This window comes from Trichosurus vulpecula, chromosome 3, assembly GCF_011100635.1.
Source record: "Trichosurus vulpecula isolate mTriVul1 chromosome 3, mTriVul1.pri, whole genome shotgun sequence".
Taxonomy (NCBI): domain Eukaryota; kingdom Metazoa; phylum Chordata; class Mammalia; order Diprotodontia; family Phalangeridae; genus Trichosurus; species Trichosurus vulpecula.
Genome location: NC_050575.1, coordinates 357727799 through 357748821, shown reverse-complemented (window position 1 = coordinate 357748821; position 21023 = coordinate 357727799). Strand labels below are relative to the sequence as shown.

Genomic DNA, 21023 nt, shown 5'->3' with positions numbered 1-21023 from the left:
CACCTAGTAATTAGCCAACAGATATTCTCTGAAATGAGGAGGGAAAGGGCCCCTCCACCAAGATTTTCTGGAAGCAGCCTCATGAAGCTCTTAGATGGATATTGTCTGGGGTCTCTTTGGCCAGTCTCTCCATTTCACCAAAGGTTGGTTGAAATGAATGGGTGGCAGGGCCAGGTAGTACAAGGTTATCAACTTTCACATTGCAAATATTTCCCCCTTGGTGGTGATAGTATAGTCCCAAATTTAGCAAGAATGGGTGTTCACCTTTTTAGTTTGCTCTAGTCAATATTCTCAAAGTGTCTGGGGATCCCAGCAAAAAAATGGATTGTACCCTTTGTTAGCCTCTTAGTCTGTTCAAGGAATCAAGGTCTTCTGCATGAAGTCTTTCCTGGACTCCCTGCTGTTCACGCCTTCCCCTCCCCACCAATATTGCCTTGTATCTGCTTTGTATATGTCTCACCTTAGTAGAATGTAAACCCCTTGAGGGCAGGAAGATACACTTTTGTCTTTGTATCTTCAGAACCTAACACATTGCCCAACATAGAAAGCTACTTATTAAATGCTTGCCTGTGAAATAGACACTTTGTTATCTCAGTCCATTCGGCTCAGAAGAGCATTTCTTGCAAAGGGAAACCATGGTAGCTCATGACGAGGCCATATTTACATGTCTGGGAAAGAAGGAAGTGATGACAGAGAGGCAAGAATCTAGAATCTGGTAGTGGCAATGAAATTTTATTAGCCCACGTTGGCCATAAATGGGGTTTCTGTTTGCCTGGTAGATTCTCCTGAGGTTAATAAGACTAATTTCTGGAGCCTCAGGAATCCAAGTAATAATAAAACTTATATATCTTTAAACACAAACAAATGTAAAGTGTTTATCTGTTGGCCTGCTTTTGTAAAATACTTCTACCCTGGATTTTAAGCAACCATTTTATCATGTGCTTCCCTCCCTACCCTCCTCTCTCCCATACCCTTGCCCCACCTCTACAGGACAGTCAAAAGGCAGGCAGGCTCATTTGAACATTTACTTTTTATTGTGTTGCATGAAATACCTATGTAATTAATGCAAGTATTGTATCAAGAGCCACATTTCCCCAGACATTCAGTGGGGCAGCTCAGTCTCCGTAGAAGCATCAGTGAATATAACCAGTGCCTTTTTTAACTTTACAATCCTGCTGCTTGCAGTGCTATGCGCTTATGTGATAATAGATGAAGAAACAAAAATAATGCTAAGTATTAATATATCTTCTCAAAACACACACGCACACACATACACAGTTTACAATGGACCCCCCCTCCCCCAACAGAAATGAGGCAAGCAATGACTTTTGGATGCAATTCCTATAAAATGTAGACTCTGCAATAAAAAGCCAAAGGCACATAAAAATATATTTTAAATTTAAAAATAATTTAGTTACATTAATACTTTGCTTGAGTCATCTTCCCAACATGTATTTGACGGTCCAAAAATTTGAGATATAGAATATATAGGGATATATGAACTGCAAAGAAAAAAAAATCCCAACCCCATAAAGTTGTTCAAATATGAAACCATACAAATAGTTTAACACTGAAGGCCTAGCTACAGTGTGGTGCAGCCCAAACAGATATAATTCTTAGAAAACTGTTTATACTGAGAAAAAGGTTTAGATGTTAAATAAGAGGGAAAGAATTAATCTTCCTTCTTCCCTCCCTATGCCACTTCTCTGATAACATTCGGAGAACTTCAGAATATTGCAAAGTTCCTTCTGATGATGGAGGCAGGCAGTCTTCCCAAATGCCATCCCCAACCAGATTCCCTGCGTATTGACGAGCAAACTCTTGATCTGCTCATCAAGAATGCCTGCAGAAAACTGATTCTGACTCATTTCCTCTGTTTTGCAAGGAGAGCTCTGAGCATATCAAACAGTAAACAATATAACAGGTAAAAAAATATTTTTTTGGAACACTTATTTTTAGAAAACCTGTTGCATAACTCCAAATACAACTAGTGAAGCTCTTAGTACATTTCCTTCAGCTGGGGTTGGTTTTGGCTTCTCAGTACCATCAACAATGTGCCTGCGGTCCTATAACTTATTTTTATCCATGACATTAAGAACCTCATCTAAAAGTGAAGGTCCAAGGTCCAGCTGCAAGGAGAGCAGGGAGCCCGTGAGCTCAGAGAGGGATTCTTCTGAGTTTGTCTTCTCCTTGATGAGTTCACATGGAACAGAACTGTCCAACATTTCTTCTGTTTGCCAGTCACTATACTGTTCGGAGAGACTGGATGAGTGGCTGTCTCTTCCATTACTGTAGTGGGATGCTGTACCATTGCCTTTCCACGGGGCGTCCTCAGGGTGCACAGTCCCATTCTCCAAGTGGTTGGTTTTCTCCTGAGTTTTTTCTTCAATGACTGGCTCACAACTAAGCCTTGGGAGCTTCGAGGGCCCAAAGGAATCCTGTTTGGTATTAAATGTCACAGGGGATAATAACGGCAACATAAGAGCTTGGGAACCACCAATGGCAGGAAGTGAGATGGCATTTTTGAGCACTGGAGAAGGTGTCTCTGAAAACATGGAGTCAGAGGTGCTGTTTGCCCTTAGGAACTCGCTATGCCCAGGGAGCTGCCCAATCCTCATTTTCTCCTGGTTCCCAGGTAACAGCTCATAATTCCCTTGAAGAAATGAAATATCCCCAAACACATCATGCTGTCCCTCTTTTCCAATGTGAATTGTGTGTCGAAAATCCCCTAGTGGAGGACTGATCATATCTGGAGACAAAATGTCCCTCAGTTTAAATTTCTTTCCCTTTTTGTTATTGGCCGCTTTCAGGTAAATCGGTGTCTTGGCCGGCATCTTTGAATTGGAAACTGTCTGTTCTGCAAGGCAAGAAAAAAAGCCACTTTCTTTTCAGGATAAGTGGGCACTTTTCCAAAAAGAGCTTCAGTATGGACTCTATCACATCATTTTCTCCAATGGCTCAGACTACAAATAAAGCCTCTGATGTGAGACCAGTCCACAAAGGAGACTTTCCTGAGGTTCTAGGTGGGTGGGTCCAGGTGCCAGGTCAATCAGCCACAGAGTGTGGTCAAGGAGATCCCAGGAGATGAGGAAACCTGTGTAGAAAACCAAAACAGGTATCATTAACTGACTCACAATGGTTCACTCAGCCTTGTGCTACATTGTTTTGTTAAATCTCCAGTAGTCAGAACATGGGCCTTTCCATAGGCCCACCCTTAAAATCTCTGGGCTTTTCCATCTACTGTTGGCTGAGCCTTCCCCTTGGTGTTGTCTCCTCCAAATAGCTGAATGTTCCCCTCGGTGTTGTCTCCTTCAAATAGAGTATGACTTCTTTGGGAGTAGGGACTGTTCTCTTTTCTATTTCTAACCCAAGCAAGAAAGAGTGGGTAACTTTCCAGTTTCCTTAAGTCAATATCCTCAAAAAGACCTAGGATCTTAGCAAAAAGTATATTGTACTCTTTGCTACCCTCTTAACCTAAGCAAAGCAGTTCACAAATGCTTTTTCATTCATTCAGTAAACACAATTTCCTGGGCAAAACCCAAGATTCTGCTCCTTTTCCCTGGTTGGTTAATAACTTTCTCCAGAAATCTCAGCTGCTGGTTTTAAAACTTCTTAGATGTCTGGGGCAGCTAGGTTGTGAAGCAGACAGAGCACAGGCCCTGGAGTCAGGAGGACCTGAGTTCAAATCTGACCTCAGACACTTATTAGCTGTATGACCCTGGGCAAGAGAGTTAACCTTCATTGCCTCCAAAACAAACAAACAAAAAAAAAAAAACTAAAACTTCTAGATGTAAAAGTTAATGAGCTTTTAGTTGGGGGAAGGTGGTGAATGAGTAAACAGTTCTTCAAAAATACCATGCTGTGTCCTAGGCATACCATATCTTTGCTGTCTGTCCTAGATGGGAACTGAATGTGTAAGAACTACTAAAGACATTTATTGAGTAGCAAAAAGGAAAAAAAAAAAAGCTTTTCAGGACTTAGAGTCTGCATGATGCGGTGAGTCAGAAAGAATCAGTTATTGATGGAATAAAAATGATTTCCTCCTTCTCTTACAAGAGATAGGGACTATGCCTGTGAATTCAGCTGGCATAAGAAGCTCCTAGATGAGGAAGCTCCCTCTCACAATGCTTAGAGTCTAAAAAATGATTTCTTCACTTATTTTTGACATTCATTTTTTAAAATTTGAGTTCCAGATTTTCCCCCTCCCTCTTGTACCTATTGAGAAGGTAAGCAACAGAATAATTATACACGAAGTCATGCTAAACATATTTACATATTAGCCATGTTCTGCTTATAGTCTTAAAGAGTTATACTAGAACACTGGGAGGTTAGTGGTCTGCCTAAGGTCTAGCCTTATTTCACATTACTCTTTTATACATTCTATGCTTTAACCAAATGGACAATTTGTTCCCCAATCTTGTCCCGTATTATATGTATTTACACATGGCTAGGACACTTTTTCTACCTTTCTGCCTGTTAAAATAGGAGAGGCACTTTGCAAATCTTAAAGCATCCATGCAGATGTTAGCTATCTTCATCATCACCATCATCATCATCATCACTATTGACATCCTTCTCTAGTCCCAGCTTAGATCTTTTCTCCAAAGATCTTCTCTAGTCGCTCCCCTCCATATCTCAAAATCTGGATCAGACAAATTTGTTTCTTAAGAAATTCTCCACCCCATCCCAACATCCCATTACTTGTAAAGTCTCTTTTGGTAAGGTCTTCCCCTCTATACAATGAAATTTAGATCAAACAAATGCACCCCAGGAGAAATTCCTCCATCCCCAATATCCAACACTTGCAAAATCTTATCAACTTTACATCTATCTACTTCACATCTGGTCCCTTCTCTGCTCACAGTCTCTACCCTTAGTTCAGTCCCTCATAATTTCTCACCTTGACTATGGCAATAGCCTATTTGGGGTCCTTTTCTACAATCTTTTCTCTTGCCAAACCATCTTCCATGTGGCTGCCAAACATATATTTTCAAAAGTAGAACTATGCTGTGCCCTCCCCTTCTAAAAAAAATTATTTTTATTTAAGTTTTATTTAAACTTCAAATGGCTCCCTATTGTCTAGGATAAAATACAGAATCCTTGACCTAGCACTGGGCAAAGGGAGCATTGTTAAGGTCTTCCAAAATCTCGTGCTGCCCATATACTTCACCATTCTTGTTTCATAGGAATTTGAGTAGAAAGCACTATGTATTTGGAGTCAGCACATCCTGGGTTCGAATCCCAGCTCTTCCGTTTCTTAGCTGTGTATCTTTGGACAAGTTGTAGAATCTTTCTGGGCCTCAGCTTTTTTTTTATTGGTAAATGAATAACTTTTAAGTCATTTCTGACTCAAAGCCTAAAATTCTTCTTTTCCACACAAATTATCTTGCTCGCTAGTCCCTGTATGTAACATTGCACTTTCCTGACTTTGCACATGAGATACCCCATGCCTAGAATGTATTCCACCAGAAACCCTAGCTTCCTTCTAGGCAGCTCATATGCTACATCCTAAAAGAAGGTCTTTCTTGATCTCCATCTCTACCCAGTCCTCATCCACTTATTAGCATTCTCTCCCTCTAGAAATTACTTTGCATTCATTTGCTTATGTAAATTTTGTATCCTTTTGGAAACACGTAAGCTCACGGAGGGAATGCTTCCAGTTTCATTTTGCATGCTCTGTGCTAGGGATCAGTGCTGTGCACACAGCAGGTGCTTAATGAATGTGTATTTTATGAAGGTGATACTTGACTGTTTCTCAAAATCATCTTGCCAGACTAGAGTCAGTAGAAAGCCTAAAGTTCCTCTTCTTCTCTTAGGGTATGACAAAAGACTTGAAGGACCATTATCAAGTTTTAACAATATTCTTTTAAGAGGCAGGATGAAGACTCAAACTCAAGTCTTGCCTCTGACACATGCTAGTTATGTGACCCAGGGGAAGTTTCTTAATCCCTCACGACCCCAGGCAACTCTCTAAGACTTTACATTACAGAGGAAAAGGGGGCCCATCTACATTAGTTGAGTTTCTTCCTTGGGATTACTCTATACCAATGAATTTACAGGTCTAGTTAAGAAAGAAAAGTGTGTAAAGCCATGCTTCTGGGCTATATTAGTCATGAAGTTCTTGACTGTTTTTCTTTTGACCTGTGGAGCAGAAACATATTTAAATCCCACCTCCAGCCCTGGAAACAATGCCATAAAAAACTCCCGGGTCTTTACTAACTGCCACATAAGTAAATCTTCAGAAGAGACCCTCTCTGTACTCCTCTCTCTATTAAGGCAGAGCTTCCATGGGTGGTATTTCTGTTTCTGCCATCAAACATAAAGCTGTTAACATGATTAGTGGCTGAAGCTCAGACAACAGCAACTGTGAGCCAATCTCTATAAAAGGTTGTGGGAGATCCCTGATTAACATCCCCCCAGGGAGGTGAAGTCCCTTGTATGGCAGCCATAGAAAAGAGACCATGCATGTGTTCTCCCCATCTCAGTACAAGGCCCATCTGTGGTTGACTTGTGGAGTGTGCGTTACATGGGGACAGAGAATGGTGCCAAACCAAGTTTACAAGCAAATCCAAAAGCGGAGGAAGAGGTAGCAGCACCAATCTTGTGGTAGCGCATTGTTTAATAATTCTACGAACTGAATCATTTACAGAAGGATTCTCAAGGGAGCCACAATGAGAAGGCCTGATCTTTGGCAGTGCATTAGTGAATGATGGATGGGGAAAAAGCAAAGAGGCACAGAAGAAAGGGAAAAGGCCAAAGAAAGGATAAAAACCCTTAGTGCACAGTGCCCTGCACACAGTAGGGCCTTACTTTTGGTTGAGTCATTTTTTTATATGGATAATGACCAAGTTAACTTGGCCCTGAAACCTGAGAAGAAAATATGATGGGGTAGAAATTAGTTAGCATTTATTAAATCCTTGCTATGTGTCAGGCACTGTGCTAAATGCTTTACAAATGATTTCACTTGATTCTAACAATTTTGTGAGGTAGGCACTATTACTCTGTAAATGGATAGATGGCTACACAGATAGATAATGGAATCAGAGGAGATACACATTTATACAGCATCTACTTTGTGCCAGGCACCGTGTTAAGTGCTTTGCAATTACTATCTCATTTGATTCTCACAACAACCCTGAGAGGTAGGTGCTACTATCATTCCCTGTTTGATAATTGAGGAAACTGAGACAAACAGATTAAGTGACTTGCCCAGGGTCACACAGCTAGTAAGTGTCTGAGGTTGAATTTGAATGCAGGTCTTCCTGACTCCAAACCCAGTATTCAATCCACTGAGCCACCTAGCTGCCTCCTTGTAATGGCAAGAAAAGGGGGACTTTCGTTTGTTGTCTTTTGTTTTGGAGTGCTTCTTGGCAATTAAGTGTTTTTGAGTCTTGCCTTTATTTCAGCCAAGAGTCTTTGAATCAGGAGTCTTTGATGACCTGCTACTGGAACGCCTAGGTCACATGGGTTTGAGTTGCATGGTTGTGATGCCCTCTGAACCTGAAGAAGTGTTTATATACTGTGAGATTAGCATTTTGCTTGGGGCTCACTCACTGGAAGAGTGTGGTGTGATTTGACCAGATGAGACTCTGGGTAGCCATTAAGGAGCCCCCCAGCTTTGAAAAACCCAGATGTTGGTGCTTCTGGTAACTATGTATGTAATGTCTTGGACAGACAGCTAGAAGCCTGTCTGCTGATTTGTGTTATTTTGCTCTGTTTATATAATTTCTGCTTGTAATTTCTGTTTGTGTTTTCTCTGAAGTTCAGGGTGCTGGCTTTTCCCCTTGAACTAAGTGAATGATTTATATATGTTTGATTAAATTAAGATTGTTAACCCCTTAAAGTTGCTTTCCTTAGAAAAATAGATCAAAGAACCTGTGCTGACAGCCCTCCTGTGCGCTGGTGTTATTGGCCTTACACAGCCACAGTAGCAGCAAGTAGCATTGTTGTTACACTCCTAAACAAACAGAAATTAAGTGACTTGCCTAGGGTCACATAGCTAGTAAGTGCCTGAGGCTGAATTTGAACTCAGGTCTTTCTGATTCCAAGCCCAGCACTCTATCCACTACTTAGCTGCCCATAGAGAGGAGGGGGCATGGTAGAATGGAAAGAGTACAAACTTTGGAGTCACTAGACTTGGGTTCAAATTCCACTTCTAATGTTTAACCCCTCCCTTGGACCCATTTTTTTCACCTGTAATCTAAGTGGGTTGGAAAAGATCTTAACCTGGGATCCATGGTCCCCATAAGGTCTATCGCTAAACTTCAATGGGAAAAAAATGACATCTTTATTTTCACTAACTTCCCAACTGAAATTTGTCATTTCCTTTAATTATGAATATAAGTGACAAATCGCATCAGCATTAGCACTAACTGTGCCTTTGTCACCAGCAGAAGTCAGGTATTTTCATATCACATTATAGTCGTTGTAACTCTCTTGAAATATTATTTACATTCCTCCCTCCTTCAAAATGACTATAGTTTTCAGGCCCGTCACTAGCTCATGTGGGACTGCGTTATTTCTGTTTACAGACAGTATTTAATATACTTGGTTTCCTTTGTAATCCTGTATATTTTATTTTATGAGTTTAAAAACATTATTCCGAGAAAGGGTCCATAGTCTTCACCAGACTGCCAAAGGGTCTATGCTCTATTAAATAATTATGATAATAATAACAGCATTTGTATAGCATAATATATATATATATATATATGTAGCATAAAAGAGGATGAGGATGAGACTGGGTGATAGGTGAGTCCTAGGAAGAAAGCATTTGAATATTTGGAAAAGAATAGTTAAAAATTATTTCTGCTTTCATGCTGTCCAAGGCTTAGTTCTTTGGGGATATATTCTCTTGAACACCAGAAAGTCAAAATACAAAAGCATCCAGGACAGAAGCACACTTTTTATAGTCTCAGCCTTCCTCCCATTTGGATGAGGATAGGACCTGTGATTTCATTCAAAAACTCCCTGTACCTATGCAGGTCAATACTTTCTCTGCAACTAGAGTTTCCCAGATCTCCGAGAGGTTAAGAGGCTTACCCAGGGTGTTGCAGGGTGAGGCATTGAGTCCAGATGTTTCTGATCCCCTATGCCAGATGGCTGCTTCCATTTGTTATATAGGATAAATAGTACTTGGTTATTTGGGGGATCTCTATAGCTTTATCTGTTTAGGCATTTCTTATAACCACTGATGTTCAGCTTACCAAGTAAAGCCAAAAGAAAATCTCCCTTTGGATGTTTGGCCCCTATAGAGCAACAAGAAACTTTCATTTAGTAAATGTTATGAGCATCTACTAAGGCCCATTCACAGATCTTAGCTCTAGAGTTGGAAGAGACCTGAGAAGTCTTTTGTTACAATCCTGACATTTTACAGATGAGGAAATCGAGGCCCAGGAGGGTACTTGCCTGAAGTCCCATAGGCAGTAAGTAGGCTGAATGAGCTTTGTTGGGAATACAAAGATGCAAGAAGACAAGGTTCTTTGTCCTCAAGGAGAGTCTATTTTAAACAGAGGAGATAAGAGAGGCATGCAAATATCTACATATATAGTCATATATATTTCGAGACCATATTTTATGAATTGCAAATCAGAGCATAAGGCATATCACTGCTGTACCAAGTTATGCGCACTGCACCCAACGCATACATAAACATGGTGAACGTGCTCTAGCTGAAGAGGATAAGGGCGAGAATGAGATTCTTCATCTCTTGTGGCACTCAAACTTTTGTGACATTTTTGTTATAATGCCCACTGATTTGATTCATTTAAATGAGATGTTTGCAAAATGCTTTGCCAACTTGAAAGCGCTATGCAAATGTCAATTATTTGTTCAGTTGCTATTTGGCAAAATGTTGGTATTTGAGACATTTCAATGGTTTCCAAGGAAAATAGGATAGTCTATATGCCTGAACTTTAGATGGTGGGTAACAGAGAGCCAAAGAAGATTTTTGCTTAGTCTAGCAGAAGTATGAAGACTGGATTAGAGTGGGAAGAAGCCAAGAGCAGGAAGATCTAATACTAGGCTACTACAACAGTCTAAGTAATGAAGGCCTGGTATTGGGGTGGAGGCAATAGGAATATCAAGGAGGGTCATACATAAGTGCTATTGCAATGGGAGAATCAACCAAATACTGGTATCCAGTGAGATATTAGAGGTGAGGTCCAAGTAAAGATCAAGGTTTTGTACACAGAGGACTGGGTGAATGGTGGTCCCATTCATGGAGATGGTCAAGTTGGAATAGGCATAGAACCGGACTACAGAACAGCTGCATTGGAAGGGACCTCAGAGGCCAAACTGCTCCAAAACAGGAATGCCTCCTATATAGCCCTGACTAGTGGTCACTAAACCACCACTTTAGAATAGGGAGCATTCTTCGCTCAGCAGATGCACCCTATTCTGCTTCTGGATAGCCCTACTTGGTAGGAAGCTCCTTACAAGGATCCCAAATCTAAACCTATGAATTCCTTCTCAAAATAATGTTTTATAAATAATTGAAAGAAATTATAAATTTAAATTAGAAGTTAATGAAAATAAAGATGCTTTTTTCCCACCCCACCCCCATCTGAGTTCAAAAATTCCCTGAATTCAGGACCCCAGATTCAGAACCTTTACCTACAAAGGAGAAAGAGGAAGAGAAGAAAAAGAAGAAGGAAGAGAAGGACAAATGCTAGAGGGGTTTTGGGAAAACTGGTACTTTAATGTTCTGTTGTTGAATCTGTGAACTGATCCTTCCATTATGGAAAACAATTTGGAACTATGCCCAAAAAGCTATTAAGCTATACATACCCTTTGGTCCAGTGATACCACTACTAGGTCTATGCTGCATAAAAATCAAAGAGAAAGGAAAAATACATATATGTATAGATGTATTTATAGCAGCTCTTTTGTTAGTGGCCAAGAATTTAAAAATGAAGGGATGCCTGTCATTTGGGGAATAATCAAACAAGTTATGGCATACGAATGTGAGGAAATAGTATTAAGCTGTGAGAAATGATGAAAGGCATGGTTTCAAAGAAGACTTGTATGAACTGATGCACAGTAAAATGAGCAGAACCAGGAGCACAGTCTCTACAATGACAATACCGTAAAGACAAACAGGTTTGAAAGACTAAACAAATCTGATCAAGGTAATAATAAACCTCAGTTCCCAGGGAATTATAATGACATAAGTTATCTATTTCTAGACAGAGAGGAGATGGACTCAAGAGTGCACGAAGACCAAAACATTTGCTTTTTGGACATGGCCCACATAGTTATTTGTTTTACTTGACTTTGTGTGTTTGCAATACTTTCATTTTTCTTGTTTTCTCAATGTTGGTGGAAAGAGGTAGGAAGGAAAGGCAGAATTTCTTTGATTTAAAAAAAAATCATAATAATGAATTTTTTTAAAACCCCTAGGGCCAATAAAAAAAGAACACATCTAATCTCTTTCCCACATGTTGTTGTTGTTCAGTCTTTTCAGTTATGTCTGACTCTCTGTGACCCCATTTGGGATTTTCTTGGCAAAGACACTGGAGTGCTTTGCCATTTCCTTCTCCAGCTTACTTTACAGATGAGGAAACTGAAGCAAACAATGTTAAGTGACTTGCCCAGGGTCACACAGCTAGTATGTGTCAAAGTCTGGATTTGAACTCAGATCTTCCTGACTCCAAGCCCTGGCAACTCTATCCACTGTGCCACCTAGCTGTCCACATGACAGGCCTTCAAACACTTGAGTTGATTCTCAAATGTTGTATTCTCCAATTCTTTCACCATTCTGGTTACTTTCCTTTGGGCTTGATCAATTCTGTTAATATTTTTCCTTAAATGTGGCTTCCAGAACTGCTTGCAGTACCCTAGTGACTTGAACTTAGCTGGTCAGAAAGAGAAGACTTAACTGGGGGGGGTGGGGTGGGGGTGGGCCTGACTAGGGAAGAATGCACAGGGTCTACACTATCTCCCTCATTCTTGGACATCATGCCTCTACTATTAGAAGAATGATATTAGGTGCTTTTTCTTTGTGACAAAACAACCACAACAAAATACCCAGTAGCACAAGGTGAAGGACAGAGCCTTTGGACATTCCACTAAAGACTTCCTATTGCATTGTCATCAATACACTAAGGATTGTTCTTTGGATGTAGTCATTCTACCAACAGCTTCTCTCCTTTGCATCTATATACGCAGCAGGTGTGACTGTCAAATGCTTTGCTGAAATCCAAGTCTATCACATTTCCCTGATTAAATAGTTTAGAAGTAATTGTCAAAAAACAAGAAGTTTAGTATATACATGACCTGTTCCTGATAAAGCTATGTTGGCTCTTAGTAAATGTTGATTCTGTTTCTAAACGTTCACAAGCTATCTTTTAAATGGAGTCAACTATATGGCACACTGGACAGAGAATTGGGCCTGGAATCAGGAAGTCACTGCTGTCATTCAGTCTTATCCAACTTTTCATGACCCTGTTTAGAGTTTTCTTGACAAAGATGCTGAAGTGATTTGACATTTCCTCCTCCTTAATAGATGAGTAAACTGAGGCAGACAGGGTTAAGTGCCTTGCCCAAGATCATACAGCTAGTAAGTGTGTGAGGCTGGATTTGAACTCATGAAGATGAGTCTGAGTCAAGGCCCAGCTCTCTATCTACTGTGCCATCCAGCTGCCCTACAGTCAGAAAGATCTGAGTTTAAATCTGGCCTTAGACATTGATCAGCTGTGTGACTCTGGGCAAGCCACTCAACTTCTCTTTGCCTCAATTTCCTCAACTGTAAAATGGGGACCATAATGGCACCCACCTTTCAGGGCTGCTCTGAGGACCAAATGAGATAATATTTATAAAGTGCCTGGCATATAGTAGGTGATGTAGAAATGCTTATTCCCTTCCCCTTTCAAATAAAAGATTTTAAAATTATTTCAGGAATTCAAGTCAATTTCACTGTCCAACAGTTTCAAGATCCCACTCTTTTCTTCTGAAAATAGGGACCTTTGTCCATCTTACATTCTCTACGATTTTTCTGACTTTGTTGATAACTGCAGCAATCACACCTGCCAATTCTTTTAGGACTTGGGGGATGTAGAGTGTGATCCCAGTGACTTGCTTTCCCTATCATGTCCCTCCTTATCTTCAGTTTTAGGTCTTAGGACTTGGAGCTGGAGGAGGGTTCAGAGATCAGGCCCAACCTTGTCATTTTACAGATGAAGAGACAAAGACCCTGGAGAAGTCAGATGCCTGGGCCAAGTTTATCCAGCTAAAAAACATGAGAGCTGTGACTCCAACACAGACCTTCTGATTCCAAGAACACTCCTCTTCCTGCTACTTAATACTGCTTTGGTTAACCATTTTCCCTAGTCCATTTCTTTCCTAGTCCAGAAATCCTTGGACTTTTAGCCTGTCTCCAACAGAGAAAAACAGAAGCAAAATAGGGGTAGAGTAGTTTTGCCTTCAGTCTTCAGTTATCATTAACTCATCTACTCTGAACAGAAGCTCTACTCCCATTGTCATTCTTCCTCTTATCACTCAACTGTGTCTATCTACACACATATGTGTGGATATATGTGTGTGCATGTATCTATGTGTATACATATGTGTGTGTTGTATAGCCATGTATGTCTACGTGTCATTTTTGCCATACTTAGCATGGAGAGATCATCCAAGATGGTGGTTGGCGGGAATGCTAAACAGAGAACAACTGTCTCTGGGTGATAGACATAAGGGCAGGAATTTTTCTTTAAAGGCTCTAAAGCCAAGGTCAACAGGCCATGTAATTTCACCTAGAAAAAGACCTGCTGTTCTTGCTGGTCCCAGATTCATTTGCATGGTAAAAAGAAGCATTAAGGGGGCAAGGACACCTCACTGGCCCCAAATAGTCTTTGTGGTTTTCTTGGACGCTGTCCCTTAAAAGAAAACGGACAATCAGATTTGACATGAATGAAGATGTTTTCTAACTCCAACTCACGTGGTTGGCTGGGCCCAGAAATTTTGCATGAATGTGCCAGAACAGATAAAAGGAGGGAAAACCTTAACCAGACCCTATCTGCAGGCTCATGCTAGCCATCTGGGTGTGTGTAGCCATATTGATCTTATGTTAGGTAGAGCAAGAGAATTTTAGCCCTCCCTTGAAAAGGTGAGGTTTACTAATCACTGATCACCTGCTGATGATAGGAGAGAGCAGCTAATGGCCCACAGAGGCCCTTTATGCTAAAGATCAACAAGTCATGGAGACTGGCAGAGATATAACATGACAGGTAGTAGAGAGAAGAGAGGCAATAAATACTTAACAGAAGAAACAGAAGCATAAAAAGCACCACAAGATGGTGTCAGGTGTGAACTATCCCAGCCCCATCCTAACTGTGCCCAGGCTGCATACATGTATTCCCTACACACATACCTCTGCATATCTGGTCTCTCAGACTGTTTGTATATGTGTGTGTGTGTGCCACAAACACACACGCACACACACCCTTCATACAAACATTTCCCTAACTGATGGTGCAGTAAGTTTTGGAAGAATGTATCCCTGTGGGTATGGGAAAGTCTTTTGTCATTTGATATACTGTGCTGTGTGAGTCCTCATCTTTTGCTTTGAACATCTTCTCTTTGGCTTACTAAGTATAAACAAAGATGGAGACTAGCGACCTGTGGTTCTGAATGGATGTTGAACCACAAAGTGCCTCCAATCTGGGGCAGCTTTCTGGAGGTCTATGGATTGGGTGGGAGAAGGAATGGGATGATAAATTAATTAGCTCTTCTGATTAGAATGTGTTCCTTTTAAAATATTTTATTTTCAGTTCCAAATTCTCTCTCTCCCTCTACCTCCTCCTCTATCCATTGAGAAGGAAAGAAATACAATACTCATTACATCTGCAAAACATTTATCATTAAAATGTTTAGAGGAAAAGATACTAAGCTTGGATTTAGAGGTTTTACGTTTGAAATGAAAGTGTTGTATAGATAGAAGGAAATGGGGATCTGGAGTTTGGGAGGGAGAAAAAGTTTAGAGATATAGACTTGGGAGACATAACATAGAAGTGAGAGTTGTAGTCATGGTAAGATTGCCAAAGGATAGGTAGAAGGGAACCAAGAGAAGAATTTGAGGATACTCCCCTGGAACACCTGGGGAAGGATCAATTAATAAGATAGACAGAAGAGCCAGGTAAAGGCTGATAATATTGTTAGGATCAAGGGAGCTGGGCCAAGAGTAATAGGTAGGATTCAAATCAGCAAAAATGAGACAGATGGAATCCCAGAATGAGGGCAGGGAAGGGGGAGGGGGAAAAACAGTACTGAATTAAACTTTGTCAAACTAGTCTGACTAGAACCTAGGGTTTGTGAATAGCATAGTGAGAACTGTTGGCTGTAGAGAACCTGGAATGACAAGCTAAGGAAGCCAGATTTGATTCAATGAACAACGCGGGGCCAGGAAGGTTTTTGAGTCCCTAGGGCTGAGATGCAGAATCATAGAATTTACAGCATTGGAAGGGTATTTGAGAGATCTTATGTCATACCTGAGAAAAAGTCCCACCCGCAGTCAGAGATAAGTTGTTATTCTCAAGGCACAAAAAGAATCAGAGGGAAAAAGTTTTGTGGGTAGTCTATGGAAGATTATAGGTAGTTAGGTGTAGTAGATAGAGTGCCAGGCTTGGAGTCAGGAAGACTCCTCTTCCTAAATTCAAATCTGGCCTCAGACATTAACTATGTGACCCTGGGCAAGTCACTTAATCCTGTTTGTCTCAGTTTCCTCATCTGTTAAATAAGCTGGAGAAGGAAATGGTGAACTCCTCCAATATCTTTGCCAAGAAAGCCTCAAAGGGGGTCATGAAGTCGGAATTGGAATTTGTTCATTCCTTTGATATTCTTGACTTTTTGTTCTTCCAAATGAATGTTATCATTTTTTCTAATTTAACAAAATTATTTTTTTGGATCATATGCCATCATCTTTTTACTATACTGTGTTATGGAAATGCTTGTTTTATTCCATAAATTAAATATAAAATTTAAAAAAAAACAAATTTCAACATTCCCAACAATGATAATAGTATTTCTATCATGCTTTACATGTTATTTCATGACAACCTGGTGAGATAGGGGAAAGGAAAAGGGATAAACCCCTGTGTGCCAGAAGCAGTGCTAAGTGCTTTGGAAATATTAACTCATTTGATAGGAGCCATTTATTATCCCCATTTTACAGATGAGAAAACTGAGGCTGACAGAGATTAAGCCACTCGCCCAGGGTCACAGAGATAGTATCAGAGGTAGGATTCAAACTCAAATCTTCCTGACTCCAAGTCTAATGCTCTATCCACTCAACTATGAGCTGCCTAGCTCAGCCACCCCTCTCTAGTACCACTGCTCCTACCCTAATTTACTTTCTTTCTTGTTTCCTCCTGTAATATTCCAAGGATCACATTTATTGTGCAGTCATACTATAAAAAATAAATTATTCAACAGCATTAGCATGGTACAATGTGAAGACTACTGGCTCCAAAGTCAGTGGACCTGGGCTCGTTTCTTGTGCGAACTTGAGTGAGTCATAAACTTTCTTGGGCTTCAGTTTCCTCATTTGTAAAATAAGGAACTTGGAACAGACAGCCTGAGATCTGTTCTAGTTCTCAAGCTATGGATCTATGATCACTTTCCATTTATTGAACTACCAAAATGTGTTAGACCCTGCCTGCAGAATACAAATATTTGGGGTTTCGGTAGTTTTTTTTCCCAGTTGTTGGCATCACTTGAGGCACTAAGGACTCTTTTCCTTTGTCCCTTTCTGTTCTTATCCTTCCCCTCAGCTCTTTCACATTACTATCATTCCTTCGCCTCAGCTATCTTCCCCCAATCTTTAAAATCTTCTTATGTCTCCTCTGCTCTCTCAAACTCTCCTCTTGACCCTGAAATCTGAACTCGTCACAATCTCTAATGCCTCTCTCACAGTGCTTGGGAACATGTTTGCTCTTTTCTTTCTTCCCTCCTCTAGATGACACCCTAGATAATATTCATCCTGGAAATTAGATTCCTTTGAAAACAGATGCCTACCAAACGTCCTGGGCCTTTCTACCTAGGGGTAGAAAGACCTTGTCAACAAAGAGATTCAAGTCTCAGCTAAGTCCTTTTTCTGCTTCAGTCAAGGTCAAAAAGAAGTGGCTAGCTTTGCTCTAGGGCAGGTCCCCCAGCTGAAATGCACAGGGTCCCCTGGAAAGCATTATGGTAGAAGGGTGGAAAGCAAAGGCACTGAGGGCATCTCGGGAAAAAACACTGAGCCAACTTCTGAACGGGGAAGGGAGAAGGCCAGTGCATGATCACAGCCAAAGGGAGACAGTGATGAGACATAGCAAAGTGGACTGGACCATACTCCTTCCAATCTGTGGCTGAACAGAGGCTATAGTCATGAACAACAGTGGGGATTTCAACGGCAACACAGCAGGTAGCAAATGGTCCAAATGTTGGTCCATTTTATTTCCTCTTTCCTGTCTTCCCTCTGGTAAAAGGGGAGGAGGAACACCGAAAAGACCAACAGAAGGAAGAAGGAGGAGAAGCAAAGAGTATGGATTACTGCCAGGCTGGATAAATCAGTCACTGAGTAATTGAAAGTTGGCTATATTGGCAACTTATAAAGGTTGGGAGAAAGATGCTGGTATTCAAAGATTCCACTTATTTTAAGAAAGGCATGTTTGTTCTGTCTTTCAAGTTAAAAAAAAATTTATTCTCTGTGGAGAGAGAAGAAAAAGTATTTCTTCCATCTTACAAAATAGGTTGAAATGTTAATTTAAAACACACATGAGGAGGGAGGAAGGGGGAGGGAGAAAGGGAGAGAGACAGAGAGAGAGACAAAGACAGAAAGACAGAGGGAGGGAGAGGGAGAAGGCAGGTGGGAAGGGTGCTGTTGTAGAGAGTAGTAGTTTTGTTCTGTCCCTGACCCCCCACCGCCCAACTTTTGTACTTGCACCATGATCAGCATTTACTTTCTTGTGGCTCTTAACTCTCCGGATCCATCCTCACCTCCTCTTATGGACACTGCTTTGTATCCATATAGACAGTGTCCCAAAAGTCTTGGGGCTTTAATCACTTTCTTATTCTGCCTTCACTGTGAACTCCAAGGTCCTTCAGATTTCATCCTCACAAACCTCTATCTGATCCAGTTTGTCAAAATTGATACCTTTTGTTTCAACATCCCCTACATTTCCCATAGCATTCCATCTCTCTCCTCTTCCCAGAAAACCACCCCTTCTAATAAAGAATAAAGGGGAGAGGGAAAAGGCAGCAAAACTAACCAACACATCGAAACAGTCTGAATATCATATGCAGTGTTTCACATCCCTTGTCCCTGACCCTGGCAAGGAAAGCATTTATTAAGTGCTTACTATGTGCCAGGCACTGGTAAGCACTATGGGGATAGAAAAAAAGAGGCCAAAGATAGTCTCTGCCCTCAATGGGGGAGACAACAGGAAACAAGTATTTGTATGAACAAGACATGTTGGGGATAAGTAGGAAATAATTAACAGAAGGAAGGCAATAGAATCAAGGGGGATTAGAAAAGGCTTCCTATAGAAGGTGGGATTTTAGTTGGGACTTGAAAGGAACCAGTGAAACCAGGATACAGAGATGTGGAGGGAGAGCATTCTAGGCATGGCGGACAGTCAAATAAAATGCCAGGAGCTGAAAGATGGAGCATCTTGTTCATGGAATAGCGAGGAGGTCAGTATCACAGGACTGAAGTGTAGATGGTAGGGAGTAAGGTGTAAGAAGGCTGGAAAGGAGGGGAAAAGTGGATAGGGTTGCTAAATAGGATTTTATATTTGATCCTGGAGTTACCTGGAGTTTATTGGTGGGGCGGGGGGCGGTGTGGTTTGTCAAGGGGATCGACACGATGCCTCCTTAAATTTTAAAAATATTAAGACTAAAAGAAAAATCCAACACGGGAATTCAAGGGCAAGTCAAGATGAATAAATAAATGTAGCCATTGCCCAATACTCAATAAACGGCATTCTGATGGAATGGCTTTCATACTTTTGGTTATTCTGCTTTAGGCTGGAGCGGGGGAGCAGATAGGAAAATGCCATTAAAAGAAACGTTATCTTCTCTCCATACCCATGTATACTGATGATACAGGTCAACTGTCTCAAGGGAATCAGCATGATGCCCAATATAAGGGTGATGGATTTGCAGATTCAGACAGTAGGTTACTAAACCTAGGTTTATTAAACACAACAACAACAACTTGTGTGACCTTGGGAAAAGCCACTTAACCTCTCAACCTCAGTTTCTTTATCTGTTAAATGAAGAAAGTGATGTAGGACAGAGGCTTCAAAGTAAGGCTAAACCGGAACCAGATTAAAAAGGTAATTGGGAAATGTTTAATAAAATAAAATACAATAAAACATAAATCATGTTAATTTGTGGTTAAGTCAATATTCAGCTGTTTCTTTTTGAGTCTGACACCACTGACCTAAATGATTTCCATAATTAATGGCTCTGGTCTGGACTGTCAAATGGTAGATTAGGGGTTTAAACCTTTTTGTGTGTGTCAGACCTCTTTGGCAGTCTGGGGAAATCCATGGAGCCCTTAGAATTTTTTAAATACATAAAACACATGGGATTACACAGAAAACCAATTCTTTTGAAATACGGTTAACAAAATATTTTTTAAAAGCAAGTTCAGGGCCCCCAGGCTAAAAACCTCTGCTGTAACTGACACTGTGAATATCTTGAAACAGCGGCAACGTAATGCCAACAGGTCATTTATTCTGCCCATTCCTCTTTGGGAATTTCTCGCTGTTGTTTTTCAGTTGTACTTGACTCTGTGATCCCATCTGGGGTTTTCTTGGCAAAGATACTGAAGTGGTTTGCCGTTTCCTTGTCTAGTTCATTTTACAGATGAGGAAACTAAGGCAAATAGGGTTGAGTGACTTGCCCAGGGTCACACAGATAGTGTCTAAGGACAGATTTGAACTCAGGAAGATGAATGTTCCTGACTCCAAGCCCAGTGCTCTACCCACGGGGCCACCTAGCTGCCCAATTCTAATTTCTCATCAGACTAGACCATAATAACCTTTTTTTGAGTAAGGATTAATAGTATTTTAATTCACAAATATTCCCTCCACTCCTTTCCTCCCCCATCTCCAGCAATTCAATTAAATGCACCTATAATCTTAAAAGCACTGGGATCGCACCTTGCAGAACCTTACTTTTACTACTCACACTAACTTGAGGGAAGATACAAAGTTTAACTAAGAAACAGCTTCTGCCTTCATAAAGCTTTCAGTCAGGTTCAGTCAACAAGCGTTTACTGATCACTAGCAATGTGTCAGTACAGTGTTAAGCTCAGCATACAAAGAAAGGCAAAAAAACAAACAAACAAACAAAAAAAACCCAACCCTTGCCCTTAGAACACTTAACTTTTAATGGTGGAGACAACATGCAAACTGTGAATATTTCTACAAGCAAGATAACAGAATAAATTAGAGGTAATCTCAGAGGGAAGGGAGTAGCATTAAGGAGGATGGGGAATAGCTTCATTTAAAGGTGGTATTTTAGCTGAGACTTGAAGGAAGCCAGGAAGTGAAGACAATGAGAAAGAGAATTCCAGGCACTGGGGATATCCAGGAAAAGGCCTAGAGTTGGGAAATTCAGTATCTTGTCTGAAGGAACAGCAAGGCCAGTGTCACTGGATTGTTGAGTGCTTGGAGAGGAGTCTAGTAATAAGACATAACACATGTAGAAAAAAGTACAAAGTGTTATAGGAAGTTAGAATAGACAAAGGCCATTCCTGACTAGAACTATCAGGATAGGCTTCATGGAAGAAGGATTGAGCTGAACTCTAAAGGATGGGTAATATTGGAGGAGGTAGAGCTTTTAGGCATGGGGGAAAAGATACAAGAAAAGGATCCAAGACAGAGCTTTAGGGTCGGCATATGGATGATGATACAGACAAAAAAAAAGACTGAAGAGGAATGCTAGGAAGGAGGAGAACCAAAAGAGGAGTGTTACTGAGACCAAAGAAGGACAGAGTGGTCAGTAGTGTCAAAATCTCTGGAAATACATTGAAAATA

The 21023-nt window shown here is 40.7% G+C and overlaps 1 protein-coding gene across 1 annotated transcript in view; it reads right to left on the bottom strand.

Annotated features, from left to right (window-relative positions):
- Positions 1-1012: 1012 nt before the first annotated feature.
- The window catches only part of CDC42EP3 (CDC42 effector protein 3), a 39068-nt gene continuing 19057 nt past the window's right edge, over positions 1013-21023 (bottom strand). Inside the window, exon 2 of the mRNA XM_036748119.1 lies at positions 1013-3094. Coding sequence (XP_036604014.1) covers positions 2067-2834 — 768 coding nt within the window. The 5' untranslated portion in view covers positions 2835-3094 and the 3' untranslated portion in view covers positions 1013-2066. The remainder of the gene's footprint in view (positions 3095-21023) is intronic.